At 40.1% G+C, this 16,109-nt stretch overlaps 1 protein-coding gene across 2 annotated transcripts in view; it reads left to right on the top strand.

Annotated features, from left to right (window-relative positions):
* Window positions 1–16,109, top strand: part of TMCC3 (transmembrane and coiled-coil domain family 3) — a 238,115-nt gene that overhangs the window by 40,324 nt on the left and 181,682 nt on the right. Inside the window, exon 1 of one of the 2 annotated variants that reach the window (XM_039869060.1) lies at window positions 10,785–15,266. The exons of the other annotated variant lie outside the window; for it this stretch is intronic. Within the exon in view, the coding sequence (XP_039724994.1) occupies window positions 15,240–15,266 (27 nt within the window). The 5' untranslated portion in view covers window positions 10,785–15,239. Of the gene's footprint in view, window positions 1–10,784; window positions 15,267–16,109 lie in introns of those variants that run through there. 2 annotated transcript variants of the gene reach the window in all.

Raw genomic sequence — 16,109 nt, 5'->3', positions numbered from 1 at the left:
GATTCTGAGTTGCTCTCCCCATAGCTGTGATGGCTGAGGAGTGGGGAATGGTAGCTGGTTCATCCACAGTGCTCGCTTATGAAAGATCAGCAGCCTCTCTGGGTCAAGCACACCCCTGGTTGTAAGCATCCCATTATGCTCCAGAGTTCTCAAATAGTTGATTTTAGTCACTTCTTCCACCTCAGTGGTTGCTTTGTGGAGGGGAGACTAGTCGAACTTCCTGCTGTGCCATTTTACATGACATCACTCCTAGTGCCTTGTTTTTAAATGGGGAAAACTTGGTCTTTAAGGCAGAAAGGGCACCCAAAGGGAGAAGCACCAGGCAGAAGTTCCCTTCCTTCCGTATCCATTGGATACTTTTTGAGGTAATTGCCCTCAAGGAGCTCACTGGAAGGGTCAGGGGGCATGTACAATGGAAACCTTGCAGCTCCACAGAAACACTGGAGATGCTACAGCAGAAGTAAGAACAAAACGCTCAGGCGGCAGAGGAAGGAGGACTTCGGGGTTGTGCTAAAAACTTCACAAATAAGGAAAACTATTTCGCTAGGCATATCAAAGTGTTTTTGTTAACTGAAGATCTAGATAAAGGGTAGTAAGGGCAAATAGCTCCACTTTCGGCTTCCTTTGTGGCCTGTCTCCTTCCTCTCTCTTCACTTTCTCACATCCTGTTATTACCTGGATCTTAATCCAGTCACACTGTCAACGTCACTGTCACTGAAACTGCTCTTGTCTGCTTCAGTGTCAGCTCCTTAGAAGCCTTCCTCAACCACTCTATTCAATATGGCCCATCATTCACTATCTTTATTTTCATTCACAGCTGTGGTACTCTCTGGCATTTTGTTTATGAATGAGCAAGTGATATTAATTTAATGTGTGTATTTATGCAACTGAAATCGATTGAACCCCACCATGTGTCAGATCCTGGTCTAGTCTCTGGAGACAAGTGAACAAGACAAAGTGCCTGACTTCATGGATTTACCTTCCAGAGTGGATAGATAGGCAGACCAAAACCAAATAAATAAGTAGAATAATTTCTGGCAGTGCTAAGTATATGAAGAAAATAAAATAGAACAATGAGATAGAATGGTGGTTGGGGGAGAGCTGCTTCTAATTGCGTGGTCAGGGAAGGCCTCTTTGTGTAGGTGATACAGAGGCCGAGACTTGAATGGTAGAAAAAACCCGCTGTTATAGGTCGAATTACGTCCCCTAAAAATCGTAGGTTGAAGCTATAGCCCCCAGCACCTCTGAATGTGACTTTATTGGGAATAGGGTCATCGCAGCTATAACTAGTTAAGATGAGGTCATACTGGAGTCCAGTATGACAGAGGAGATGCTAAAGATTGCCAGCAAACCATCAGAAGCTAGGAGAGGATGGAACAGATTCTCTCTCACAGCCCTCAGAAGGAACCAACCTTGCTGACACCTTAATCTTGGACTCCTGCCTTCAGAACCACGAGACAATAAATTTCTGTTGTTTATGCCATTTAGTTTGTGATTCTCTGTTATGACAGCCCTCGGAAACTAATACACCCACCTTGGAAAGTTCTGGGTCCAGGAGCATAGTGTTTCCAGCAGAGGAAACAGCAAGCGCAAAGGCCTTGAGGCAGAAACTATGTGAATTAGCTAGCTCACTGTATTGTATTTGTTTCTATGTGTGCCCTCCTACCTTAGACTGCGCACTCCTTAAGGAAAAAAAGAATGTTTATTTGTCATTATTCCCCCGTGCCTAGCACTGTACCTGACACAGGATGGGTGCTCAGAAGATGCATGTTTAATTTGAGAACATTTGTTGCTTTAGCTATTAATCTACCTTATTGTTTAGGGTACAGCTTGTGCTTCTCTAGCTCATCCCGAGGATGTTAAATGTATTCCTTGAGATTCTTCTGCTGCAAGTTACAGAAACAAATCACTTAAACAAGGTAGAAATTGACTCATGTAAACAAAACCTAGAAAAGCAAGCAGTACCGAGTGCCTTAGGTATAGCTAGCTGGATGCAGGGATTCACACATCCTATCTATTTCTCATTCTGTTTATCCATCTCTTATTTTGGCCCCTGTCCATGGTTGGTCCCATGCTCTAAGCCCTTCTTTGTGCCTCTGTGTAGTAGAGTCCAAGGGCCCTGGCCACTTCGGGGTCATAGCCTTGAAGTTTTTTCAGTTCAAGGGAGGAAAAAAAACAGTTTCTTTCTAGCTTTAATAGAATAACTCTCAGAAGTAGACCCTACCTGGTTATTTTGAGTCACATATACCCATCCTTGTGGCTGAGCTTAAGGTAGGGGGCAGATTCAGCCCTCCCAGAATCATGTAGGGTTGTGGGGAGAGAAGCAACTCCCAAAGTAATAACAAAACACCTGTCTCTTTGAACTCAGGGAACATGCATCAGGGAGAATGTGCCATAGTAGTTATGAGCATAGGCCCTGGAACTGCACTGCCTGGGTTCAAATCTTGACTCTGCCGCTTATCAGCTATTCGACCTTGGGCATGTTACTCTCTGTGCACCAGTTTGCTCAATTGTAAGAGTGAATAATAATGGTACCCATTAAGGTGGTGTAATGAGGATGAAGTAGGCTAATACGCACGAAGCCCCAAGAACAGTGCCTGGCACATGGTATGTGCTGTCTATGTAAGTGTTCGTTGTTGTTGTTGTTGTTGTTGTTGTTGTTGTTGTTGTTATAAAAGAATATATTGGTAAGCATGGAATATATAGCTTTCTCTTTATTTGTCCAATAACCTTATTTAAAAGGAATAAGGTTGACACTGTCCTGATTTCCGAAATAATCCTGTCAGATTCACCCTTTGCCTGGTGTCTTATCATTCCTCTTTTCTTCTTGTTCTCCATCCCCTTCTGTCTTATCTTAGATATGAACAGCTGGCTCATTTACCCATCAGCCAGTTCTTAACTCCTCAAGAGTTTTCCTTTAAAACCTACATTTAAAACCCATATTAGGATATTTAAGGCAGTTTGATTTGTTTGTCTTTACTAGAAAATGGAGTCATTTTCATAAGGCATAACTGAGAAGGAGAATATTTTACTGTACCTGGTAGGACTTGAGTTTGCGATCTTTAAGGCCTTCAAATTTTGAGAGCCAGAACCTTCAGGTGAATAATAATGTTAATAATAATAGTTAATATGTATCGAGTGCTGGGGACAAAGAGGTCTCTGGGCACTGCATGAATAGGAGAGAGGAGGATGAAGGAGCAACCAGTGAGGGAGAGGAAAATCTAGTGGAGAGTAGTATCTTAGAAGTCAAGTAAAGAAAAGGTTTTGAAGAGGAGAGTGTGTTAATTCTATCAAATGCTGCTGCTAGGTCAGTTAAGATGACTGAAACTTGACCACTGGATTTAGCAGTGGCCACAGGTGGTCATTGTTGCAATTACATTGGAAGCTGACCTCTGATTAATGCCATCTGTCAGGGCTTTACTCAGCAAAGTGGACGTGATGAGCTCAAGTGTGCACTCTGTGGCTTAGATTCAACTTTTTCTACTTTACCATCCCAGCAAAATTGTTTCTACACAACTTTCCTGGTAGATGTGCAGTTTTACAGTTGAGTGGTGTTGTAGTCCAGCTGCCTCGTCTTATGACCACAGAGACCAAGGCTCGGACAGGTTAAGTATGCAAACAGGTTTGCTCATGGTGGAACCAGGACAACCCCAGGCTTCCGAGTGCCAGGCCACTTGCTTGACCATCACACCTGGCCTACTCTGCTTAAAGGTGTCAAAGTCAGAGGTCAATTTTTGTCCCTCCAATTCTTACTGTTCTCCCTCTGTAAGCTTGTTGAGGATAGGCAGAACAGGATACTCCAGAACCCTCTCGAGCTTTTCAAAACTGGGTTTGAATCCCAGTTCTTCCACTCACTAGCTGTATGATTTATACAGACTAATTCATCTCAGTGGGCCTCAGTTTCTTCATCTGCAAAATGGGGATAATAATGACACCCCATAGAGGTGTGAGAATTAAACTGTCACTTGCCTATAAAGTGCTTTGAACAGTGCTAATACACAAGGGGTGTTCCATACATGGTGGTTCTTATGATTATTAGGACTTTAGTTTCCAGTGCACTGCTATTGTTTTAAAATCATCCTAAAACAGATTTTTAAATCCTGCCATTGCCTGGGGTTTATTTACAAAACAGATTGAGTAGAGTTACACCCACAAATCTGTTAAGATTTTCCCTGAAGAAGTTACCAGATGTCTTTTTTCCTAGTTGCTGCTACCGGGGGAAAAACTCCAACAAAACAAAACAATGTACTGCATACTCAGGGCCAATACATAATTTGTTCCCCTTTTATCAGCACTGAGAAAACAGCACTGTCAGTTTCCAGTTCCCCGGCGTGCCATCACTCAGGCAGGGAGGTAGCAGCTAGACGTGTCAGCTATACCTGAGAGCTTCTGAGCCGGAAGTTTAGTGTTGATGGCCCTTCAAGATGCTCAAGGGTCACTCTCACTAATTAGAACACGTTAGTGGTTACTGTTGAGATAATGCAGATTTTTTTTCAAATGAATCTGCACCAATTTTTTTTCAAAATATACATTGGAAATTAATTGGTAGAGTAATGTGTATTTATAGATTTGCCTTCCTCAGATCAACATCTGGTTAAAAAAATTATTGATGAACCCGAACCTTTAGTAACAACAGCAAAGCATTTACTTCGAATCCTTTCTCCCTCCCTTCCTTCCTTCCTCACTCCCTCCCTTCCTTCCTTGCCAGTGAACTGTTTTCCTGACTCTGTGTGTGTGCGCACACACACGTGTGGAGAGTGGAGAGCTTAAGAAAGAAGAGATCAGGGAGCAGAAAAGAAAAGTGTGAGTTACAGAATGTTTTTCAAATGTATAGCAGTTCTATTTCTTTCAGCACATACAGGGACTTGAAATCAGTCCAAAGTGTTTTTGCCTGTCAGCACAGTGGGACCAGTTGTAGTGAAGTAAGTTAGAAATCTGGAAAATTAAATGGTGGTGCACTCAAATATTAGTAGAATGGATAAATGTGTTTAAGTGGTAATTAATAACATTATTTATTTACATTTCTGCAGTAAATACTGGAATTCCAATTATGTGCCAAACACTGCACTCAGCATGGGCCAATAAATAATAATTAATGCTAACTCCTTTAGTGAGCTTTAATATTATGAAAAAATATGAAAATGATAAAGAATTCCATGTTCCAAAAGTACAATGCAAAATTAGCTTCTTTTCCATTTCAGACCGTTAGATTTTCTTGACTGTCCTTCCTGAGAATGTCACTGCATATTCACTTATGTATGTCTGTCCATCATCATCATCTTGTTATTTTTAATAGAAATGGGATACTGTAAAGAGCATTCCATCTCTTGGTTTTTCCTTTCAGAAATAGTCCTTGTTAATATGTTAATACCAACTGATCTACTCCGCTGGCTTTATTACAGTTGCATAGCATTCCATTGTATGAATGCACCACAATTTAATTTTCCAGATTTCTAACTTACTTTAAAATGGAGACATTACTTCCTGTACTACAGGGTTTTCTTTTAATGAGAATCATACAAAATAATGTCTATGACGGCTACCCTTGTGCTAGCACATAATAAATTCACATTAAATATTAGTAAAATGGATAAATTTATCTTTTTTATTCATTTATGCATGTTGTTTTTCTTTATAGATAATGAAGAAATAAAATTTGGAACTAAGAATTATCACATATTCCAAATTAATGGAGTCTGTGCTAATGAGGTTGGGTGTCTTATTATCTGCATTCCTAGCACCCAGTTTATACAGTGACATACTCAGTAAGTGTCCCTGATGATGACAACATGAATAGTTATGCTGTCCATTAATGCTCTCTATGTGTAGCAAACTGTGACATATTTCACTGTCTGGCAGGTATTTTAATTTGAATGAATGGCAGAGGCTTTAAAATCAGACAGTTCAGGGTCTAGACGCGTAAACTTTGGTCAAAATTGTTCTCAGAGTTTTTTTTCAAGCCTTTAGGGATCTGACTCTGAAAACCAAGAGCTGTACTTTGAATGGAGGCACTTCCATCCCCTGTGGCAGAGTCCCTCTGTGTTTCACTTTAGGCACGTTTTGGTTCAGTAGACAGATGGTCTACTTTAAGGTCATCTGATAACATAGGTGTTTTGAAAATTAATTCAGTTGTGAATTGGCTGCCAGTGAGTTATCACAGGTGCTTGGAGCGCTCATGGTGGGTAAGGTTCTCTGCTAGCTGCCATGAAGGACACCAAAATGTATATGATGCAGGTCACGTAGGACGCCCTCAAGTTGCTTGGGTGATGGGGGACGTGACACTACCCCCAGACAGCAAGCAGTACCACCACATGGCCTTAAAGAGCAGGGGTTCTGGACTACCTGAGCTCACCTCTCCAGCCGTATGACCTTGGCAAGGGAGTTGGCATCTTTGTCTCAGTTTCCACATCTATAGAATAGAGACAGTAATACCATCTGCTTCATTGTGAGCATTACATGACCTAATACATAAAAGGTGCTTGAACAGTACCTAATACGTGAGTGCTTAGTAATTGTTAACTATTGTTACCAAACTTATATCACTACAAATGGAAAAGGCGGTGATCGTATCTACGGTTTTGTAGTGAGCTATTTGCCTTATAAATGCCAGCCTCAATGCTAAGTATTTCACATTCGATATCTCATCCAATTCTTAGAATGCCCATTGAATTAAGATATTTTCAAGAAGAGAAAACAGGCTCAAAGAGGTTAAGTAGCTGCCCAAGATCACATAGCCATTAAGTGATTTGAATCCGACTCAAAAGTTAAGTTCTTTCCTCTAAACACTATTTCTAGGGAAAGATAGAAAGAGGACATCTTCATGTTGTCGCTGAAGAACGAGGCTCAGAGCACTTAAGCAACTTGCCCAAGATCACATGGAAACCCAGGTTTTCTTAGATCAAATCCCACAGTGTCTCTAGACATTTGTAGGGCTGATGAGTAATGGGTGACAAACTGGAATGACTTGCCCCAGAGGAGAGAGTCGGGACCAGTGCATTAAAATAGGCTGACTTAGGATAAACGTAAAGGAAGATCTTTGTCAAGTAGCTAATTGAAATGAGCTAGAACTGTATTTCTTCTGAATGTGAAGGGGTTTGGAGGTAGCCAGACCAGAGTTGGGTTATGATGGCTCCATAAAATCATCAGGGACAGGGACACAGGGCCAGTGGCCCTATTTATTGTACTTCTACCCTGAATCCACATCAAGGTTCTGACTTTGGGATTCTGAAGGTCTTTCACATAAGCAATTTTATTAAATTTATAGGAACTGTTTATGCCTTTGGAGAAGCAGACTGTGTAAGATTTATTTTGTGCTTATTAGTCTTATGTCCTCTAGTGTTTTCCTGATTTACTTTTCCTTTATATCCTGCCGTTTTATGAATTCAGTGTTATATATCTTTTTAATCTGTTTAGAACCTATTGATCCTTTTTGTGGGCATCCCAAAGATGGCCCCAAGGCATTCCAAGGCTGGCGAAGAATAATTACTGTGCTAGCTAGTGACAATAGAAATGACAACCCAGGAGCCTTCACCTAGGACAGGGGAATTGAGTGAAGTCTAGATTTGCTTCATTATTCTAGGAAGAAAATATCACTTATTAGACTATTTTCTGTTGGGGTCTGCTAATTTCCAATTTTCTTTTTATCTTAATTGCTCATTCATGGGGGAAAAAGTCATTTTTTTTAAAGAAGTCATTTACTCAACAGTTCTGAGCAATATGCACGCAATCCCTGCCTCCATATAGTTTATCAAATAGCAAGAAATACAATTAAAATTGAATATAATAGGACATGGTTCCATAATATAGTGGTTAGCATGTCTGCTTTACACCCAGAAGATCCTGAGTTCACGCCCCAGTGGAGCCACGGTCCATGGTCTACGACCATGCCACCTTGAACAAGCCCGATGTCTGATCTCGGAAGCTAAGCAGGGTCAGGCCTGGTTAGTACTTGGATGGGAGACCACCTAGGAAGACCAGGCATAAATAATAGGCATAAATAATAATAAATTTAAAAAATTGAATATAATAAATGCAGTGTTTGAAAAATTACAGGTGCTGTAACACACCTGGGGGAGGTACCTAACCCAGTATTTGGAGGTAAAGGATGCCTTTCTGGGGAATTAACATCCAAGGTGAGCCCCGAAGGTGATAGGGAATAGCCACAGAAAGATTTTTCCAGGCAGAGGAGCAACATACATAAAAACCAAGGAACGAAGGGAATACTGGTGCATTTGAGGGGTTCAGGGCATTCTGCTTAGTTGAGAGACTGGAGGCATTGGGTGCAGACTGGTCAGTTATGGCTCACAAAAATCATATAAGCCACATAAAGGATCTTTAAAGCATTGAGATGCCTTTATAGAATTGAAACTAGAGAATGACATCTGAGATTTGAGTTGTAGAAGGGTCAAGATGGTGGGGGATGTTGAGTATTTCAGCATATGCAAATGCCCTGAGGTAGAAAGAATTGAGCACAAATGAGGAACCGAAAAGGTGGCCAGCTTGCTTGTAGTGCAGGGAGCAGTGGGGAAGGGCCCTGTTAAGGCTGGAGTCTTCACTTTGAATCTTGTCATGTAATGATTTTTTACTTAAGCTTAAGAAGACCATTACTTGAGCTTCTATGTAACTAATGGACTGGGATCAGGAGTGGCAACAATAGAAGAGAAACCAGTTAGGAAGTCATTATAGTGGTACCAGAAGACAGAGGTGATGATGATGGCTCGGTCTAAGACGGTTAAATGGAAAAAAAATGAAGAGAAGTGGCCCAATTTGTGTAAAATTTGAAGAACTTGCTTTGGGCAAAAGAGGAATTAAAAGGACAGCCATGCGCTTAAGCCTGGGCTAGTGTTCCTTATGAATTTCAGAGACCCTAACTCATGTGATTGCCCACAGAGTAGGCTGACCAGGAGACCAGTAGAGGACGGCCACAGAGTGGTGCTGCGTGGTTGCCCAGATGCTCACAAAAGAATCCACTGGACACTCCTGGGTTGCTCCTTACTATTGGGTGGATGGAAACCTGAGGTTTATAGTGTAGTGATACAGTATGCTTGCTCCCTGAGCTAGAATTGTCATCTTCCCTTCTCTTCTTGTACCTTTGATCTATTGGTCTTGGTTCTGACCTTTGGAGCCTAATAGAGTAAATGTTATCTGTCTCCCACACAACAGCTCATGCTCCAAGACAGTTGTCCTGTTAAATAGTCCTCCTCAAGGACATTCCCTTTCCTTCAGCCATTCCTCATGGGGCTTGTTGTTGAAGTCTTTTGCCAACCTATCAGCCACCTTCCTTCAGAAACCTTTCATTGTGTAGTGTCCTTCCTAAAATATGATGGATTGCAGTTGGCTGTCACCTTGACAACAGCGACAAAGGTCTTAAGAAAAGATGATACAGTTCTTTGTTTAACATATTCCTGGTTATAAAAGGTAATATGCGCTCACAGGAGAATATTGAAAAATACAGAAAAGTGTAAGCAAGAACAATGTAAATTCCAATAATACTATCATGTAGAGATAATTAGCTTAAATTTTGGCTTAATTTCCTCTAATCTTTTTGTGTGTATTTGTTATTATGTCTTAATGGGTACAGATAAGCTTCTTGCTTTTGTATTTAACTTTTTCATGTCATTAGAAGTTCTCATTGCCATTATTTTATTTAACTATTTTATGTTATAATAATTTCCAGTTTTTGCTTTTATAAATTACATACAATTTAACATAATAGCATTGCAGCATATAAATCTTTTTTGTATGTCTTATTTCCTTAGGATAGATTCCTAGAATGGAATATTGGGTATAAACATTTTCTGAGTTCTTGTTACATATGGCCAAAATGTCCTCCAGAAAGAATTTACCCTTTCCTTTTTTTGGCTCCCCAACAGGATAGATGAACTTGTCCATTTCCATATGCTCTCATCCAGTTCAGAGGATATGATAAATGGAGACATAAGTCCTAAATATGATGGAATATCACTAAATCAAACAGCTAAGCTTTTTGAGTACTTACTTGCATGTCATGCACTTGCTAAGCATGTTTATATATTTACATCAGGTACTTCTCACATCAACTGTATACATCCGGTGCTATTATTATAGACAAGGAAATAGCCACAGAGAAGTTAAGTGACTTGCCCAAGGTCATACAGATAGTTAGACAGTGAAGATAATTTTGGTACAAGTAACAGAGTACTTAACTAAAACAGGCTTTAGTTCTAGATTTTTTTAAGTAAAACTTTTTTCTTCAAGTATAACATACATACAGAAAAATGCACACACATCTTCAGTGGTATTATTTGATGAATTATCTCAGTTATCACTCTGGAACCACCATCCAGATCAAGAAATGGAATAATATCAACATACCAGAAGCAAATCTCATGGCCCCTCCTAATCAACATCCTTCACTTCTTCTGCAAAAGATGGTAACCACCATTTTCATTTCTAACACTTTAGGTTACTTTTGCCCATTTTTTAATCTTATATAAATGTAATCACAGTATATATGTTCTTATTTTCTCTCCCTCAACATTTTGATGCGTGAGATTAATTTATTATGTGTAGCAGTAATTTAAGCATTTCCTTATTACTGGAAAGCATTCCTATTTTATGATCACACTACGATTTATCATTTTACCATTGAACATTTGTGTTGTTTCTGGTTTGGGGTTACTATGAGTGGTGATTGTGAACATTTTTGTACCGCAAAAGACACACATGTGCTTCAGGCCCAGGGGAGACTGTTATATAGTTCTCTATTTTTTCTATGTGTAAAATAATTCTTTTTAAAAAAATTACGTGTGTGTGTGTGAGAGAGAACACACACACACAATGGAGTGAGGCTGAGGGTCTCAAGGAATCTGCTGCAGGAAATGGCTGCAGGTTCTCCAGTCAGAGAATGTGGTCACAGCCTCTTGGAGTAATGATTGCTCCTATGAATGGGACATTAACTCTGCCACTGGCAGCTCCAGACAAGAGGTGCTTTGGGAGGAGGAATGTTGCTCTAATTTAATTATGAAATTCAGGGAGGCGAATGATGATTCTCTCCACCTGCTGTGCTGAATGGAAAATGCTACTGGGATATTTCTCAGGTCTTTCAGGTGTACGGAAGAGGAGGGGTGAGGGACTGTGTGTATCATGTGAGAGAGGTGCATCTCCACTCAAAAGGATTGGGAACACCAGAGATTTGGGTTCAAACTGGTCAGTCCCGTAAAGCACTTATTCTTGAACTTGGAAGATTACAGAGTATATGGGAAAGTTAGAACTAGCGTGATCACATGTCCTGTTGTGCCTGGGGTGGTCCCAGTTTACACCTACTATCTTAGTGCATCCTCTTTTTCTCCCAGAAGTGTCCTGATTTGCATGTTAAATTATATGGTCACCCATTTAGACACAGTGTTTCAGGCTCCGCCGCTTACATGCATTGTGACCTTAGACAAGTTACTCTACCTCTTCGAGCTTCATATGCCACACCTGACACACAAGATTGTAGTAAAGATTCAATGAGCCACTAGATGGCAGACCCTTAGCCCTGTCCTGGCTCAGAAAAAAAGACTTGAATCTTAAGGGCTTTAAATTTTTATCTTTGCTGTCATTGTCATTGTAGCTGAAATTTTCTTCAAACAATGGTGATAAACTGAATGTCTGAGACAGCAGAGGATGGGAAGCTGTGCGTTTTCTCCATCTTACTTCTAAAAGAATTTGCTTTTCTTCTTCCCAGGATAGAAGGAATAATTAATTGTTTGGGTATTTCTATAAGATTATACTCCAAATGCAGAAGCCAATAGCATTTGAAATGTGAACTGACCATCGGTGAAGGTGAAGCAAGATTGGATTTAAATGCCTCAGTTTTCACTTTAGGGAAGTAATTAAGAAATCCTGAGACAGTAATCAGTATTTATAGTAATCAGTATTTATATGGCTTACGTCTGTTGTCCTGTTGTAGTTATTAATGGCATTCCCTTTCATTCTCAAATATGTCTCAGTTTGGACAATAAATTACATGGTTACCCTAAATATTTAGGATCTGTATAAGCCTATCTTGAAATTAGGACTCTTAGACTAGAAACAAGGCAAATATTCACAAACAGAAGAATAGCTAAGTGAATTGTGGTACGTTCCCGCAATGGATTACTATTATGTAGCAGTGAAAATGAGTGAAGTAAAATAATGTGTGTAAACATGAATAAAACTGAGAACAAATATTGAATGAAAAACAAGTTGCAGAAGAATACCTGCTACATAATTTCATTTACGTGAAGTTTAATAAGCCAAAGTTAAATGGCTTATTGTTTAGGGATACATATACATGTGATGAAACTATGAAGAAAAGCAAAGAAACGATTAACTCAAAATTCAAATTGATGTTTGCCTTCTCTGAGTGGGGGCTGAGGAAGGGCCAGGAATCATAGAAAAACAAATGGCTTCATGATTTTACTCTATTTCTTAAACTCTGAGATGGGTACATGGGTTTTCATTATTGTTCTTTTATTTAAAATGTGTGTACATGTTATATACATTCTTTTGGTTCCTTAAAATATTACACATACATATACACACAAACCAAATAAATATACAAGAAGAGCATACGCAAAATGAAACAATAGTAAAACAAGGTGTCGCAAGATATAAAATTTCATACTTTCGGTCTGTTGTTTTAGGGTGATTGTTCATTGTTGAGTGAGTTTAGGGAGAAGCTAGCCAGACTTCAAGCTTGGTGCTGAGAGGATGGTGAGGCAGTTTGATAATATATTTAAGGCCCTGGTTGTGACAGGGCCAGCTTTGGTCTTGTTTTCCTCCTGCCAGGGTTACTGCTGCCCTCCTGCTAATGCACTGATGTGGTTGAACAAACATTTTCTTAATCCCTTAATGTATGTCTTTAAATTCTCAAAAAAGTGCTGTGAGATAAGTTCTACTGTCATCTCCATGGTCTGTCCGGTTAAGGACAATGGAGCACAGAGGGGTTAGGAAATCTAGAGGCAGGAAGTGTCCGCACTGGGATCTAACCTTCATTGTCTGCGGCCACTGCTGCCTCCAGTCTCACCTGGGACTGAAAGGGAGGCAAATGCTTGACATTTTCAGTTTTACAAAAGGATTTCACCCCTTCCTGTTTGTGAGGATGGCCTCTTTGTCTGGCTCTGCTTGCCCCATGTCTCAGTTGCCCGAGAGTCCCTTTGGCTCTGTTAACAGGATGGCAGCTCCCCTGGTAACCCCGAGGAGATCGAGTTTCCAGCTCCCGATACAGGGTAAGTAGGGAGTGACCGTTTTCTGCGGAGCGGAAACATCTGTACTCAGGTGCTCCTGACCTGACCGATTTGGACTTAACTCTTATAAATGGTGGGAAGGGGCTGACCTGAATGGTCCAGGGTGAAACTTGAGTAATTTCTCATTTGAATTGATAGACAGTGTAGTTGTTTTAAGAATAAGTATGTACATTGAAAGAAAAAGGGGGTCAGAAGGGATTGTAGGTGGACTGTAGAAGGAAGGAAGTGGATCCCAGTAGGAGGGACTGCTACAGTCCGAGAGAGGCCAGCAGTAGAATAAAAGACAGCCTGACCTCAGTTTTGAGTCCCTGCTCTGCCCCTTGCTAGCCATGACCTTTGGCAAGTTATATTACCTCACTGAGGTCCATTCTCCTCATCTGTAAGTTAGAAATGATATTACTGTCAGACTGTTTGTTGTTTGCCACCAAACCATTACTCTTTCCTCCCTTGTTAACAAAAACCAGCAGAGCTCAAGAAAAACAGGCCTTTCCTCTGGCCTTAGGGGCAGGCATGCAAATGCCTTCTGGTCCATGAGATGTAGGGGCAAGTCAACAGGGAGAAGATTTCCGTCCTGGGTAGGGGAGAGGAAGAGGGGGAGAACCTCTGTCAGTGTTGCTTCTTGCTTCCTGCTTTGAATGCAGCTGTGCTAGGATGTGATGCTTAAAACCCCAGCAGCCATTTCATGACTATGAGAAAACTAGGAGAATCACAGAGATGCCAATCCCATGTCCTACCTTCACTGAGCCCCCTAGGCGTCTATAGAATTGTCTATATACAGATTTCTTTGATGCAAGGAAAATAGACTCCAATATATACAGGCTAATATTAGCCATTCTTTCTGTTACTTGCAATCAAAAAAATGATTTTAAAAATATTTATTCCTTATTGGATTCTTATGAGAATGAGAATATATTTTTAACATGTCTGGAGCACAGTAGATACGTAATGGTAGTTATCATCATTCATTATCGCCACCATCACCATCACCTCCAGGGTATCCAGGGGCTGGTCACACTATAACGGTGGCAAAAGAGAAGAAATGTTGAAGGATTTTGTCTCTTTCTTTTCTCGATACACTCTGCCTCTTATAAAAAGTTGTACAAGGCATGGCGGAGGACCCAATATTGAGGAAAGGATGAAAACGTGACGGAGTAGGAAAAAAAAGGAAGGAATAGAACTGAACAGAATGGGTTCATGGTTTGAATTTATTGTTCTCACATTTTATTTACCTAAAATTGGATTTGGTCATTCTAGGTCCATAATCAAAATAATTTTTAAAAATAAAGGTAAATGTATTTATTTTTATAAGGTTATTAGCATTCATGGCATAAAAACATTGTTAATGATTACACCCTTTAAATCTTTAGTGGGTATTCCTTTAAACAGGAATAGTGCTTTTTTATACAACATACAGTTCTGGTAGAGGATTATTATAATGAGTCAGTCTTTCTTTTCGACTCTCAATTACCTTTCAATCCAGTTGCCATCATTAAATTACATTTGTATTTAGTGTGCTGGAAGTTGGAGAAATGAGTACATTACCATCAAAGCATGAAAGGCCAGTGCTTTGCATAATCATTGCTGGAACCATTCCTCAGATTTTGCATCTGTCACTCTCACCCTCCAGTGCCCTAGTTTGGGATTCTGCCCAAGCAAAGTTCTACTTGCTGGTTTTAATCATTTTCAAATCCCGATGTAGATTGTCTAGTCACCCACAGCTGCTTTTTTCACATGGCACCTTTTTGCTTTAAGCAGATTCCTTGTGATGATTCCAGATTTATCAGAATAATAAGAGAAAGCCTGCTTGATGCCACTGACAAAGTAGACACTTTGAACATCACCTTGAAGGAAGAGGCAAAAGCCCCAGCTGGTCTTATTAAATAATAATAAAATGAAGAAACTGAGACCCTGATCCTCTTGAGAGGTAAAGAGGGAAAGTCTTTGATCTCCTGCAGAGCTTGCTGTGTCCAGGAGAGAGGAAGAGTTGGCATGAGAAGATGGGAAGAAATGAGTGAGGTAGGTAGATAAGGCTGCAGTGCTGGATCTGTAGGCCAAAAATGAAATAAGGAGGAGTAAAACCAGGGATGCTGTTAAAAATATTTATCAGCTGGTACAAATCAAGTAGTACCCCATAACTGCTGTGGGCCACAGTACTGGAGCAGTGTCCTAGAGTTGCTGCTGTACCAGTCATGAGTTCATGGAGAAGGTCTGTGTGCCAGAGAAGAGACCAGTTGGCAGGGGGATACTGAAGAGGATTAAAGTATAGGAAAACTTAAAATCTTAAAGAACTGGTACAGCCATGCTACAGCATGCAAAAGAAAATCAGCTCTAAATAAAACCTTTTGTGTTCTCCAAAATGACATTGTATAGGAAAAAGGCAGACAGGGTGTATGCCTCACCAAATGCCTGGCATACAGTAGCTGCTTGATGAAAATTTACTACCGAAAGAATTAATTAATGAACATGCCACAAAATGATGTATCGGAAATCCTCCCTATGTGCTAAAAGAAGAATTAATTTTCATGAGAAACTTCTTGTGGTTTGCCGGGTTTAAGGTTGTATCTTACATGATTTCGAAACATGAAACTGGCATGTTTAAAAAAGGAAAAACAGTATGTCCCTGGAGAGGGAGGGTATAATTTTTCCTTTAAATAAAACCAGAGAGAGCTATTGAATCTCTTGGTGTTTTGCCCCTTTGTACTCTATCTTGTAAAATTACTTTATGCAGGATGAAAATCAATAGTCTTTACAAATGCAGCTAGTTCAGTGTTTTGAAGGGGCATGCATTAGATGGTTTGAGATATCTGTGATGGAGAATTTGAATAAAATGTACTTTTTTTCTGATCAGAAAATGTCAAT

The sequence above is a fragment of the Pteropus medius genome, unplaced genomic scaffold (genome assembly GCF_902729225.1).
Source record: "Pteropus medius unplaced genomic scaffold, Ma_sr-lr_union100, whole genome shotgun sequence".
Classification (NCBI taxonomy): Eukaryota; Metazoa; Chordata; class Mammalia; order Chiroptera; family Pteropodidae; genus Pteropus; species Pteropus medius.
This window is presented reverse-complemented; position numbering and strand designations above follow the sequence as displayed.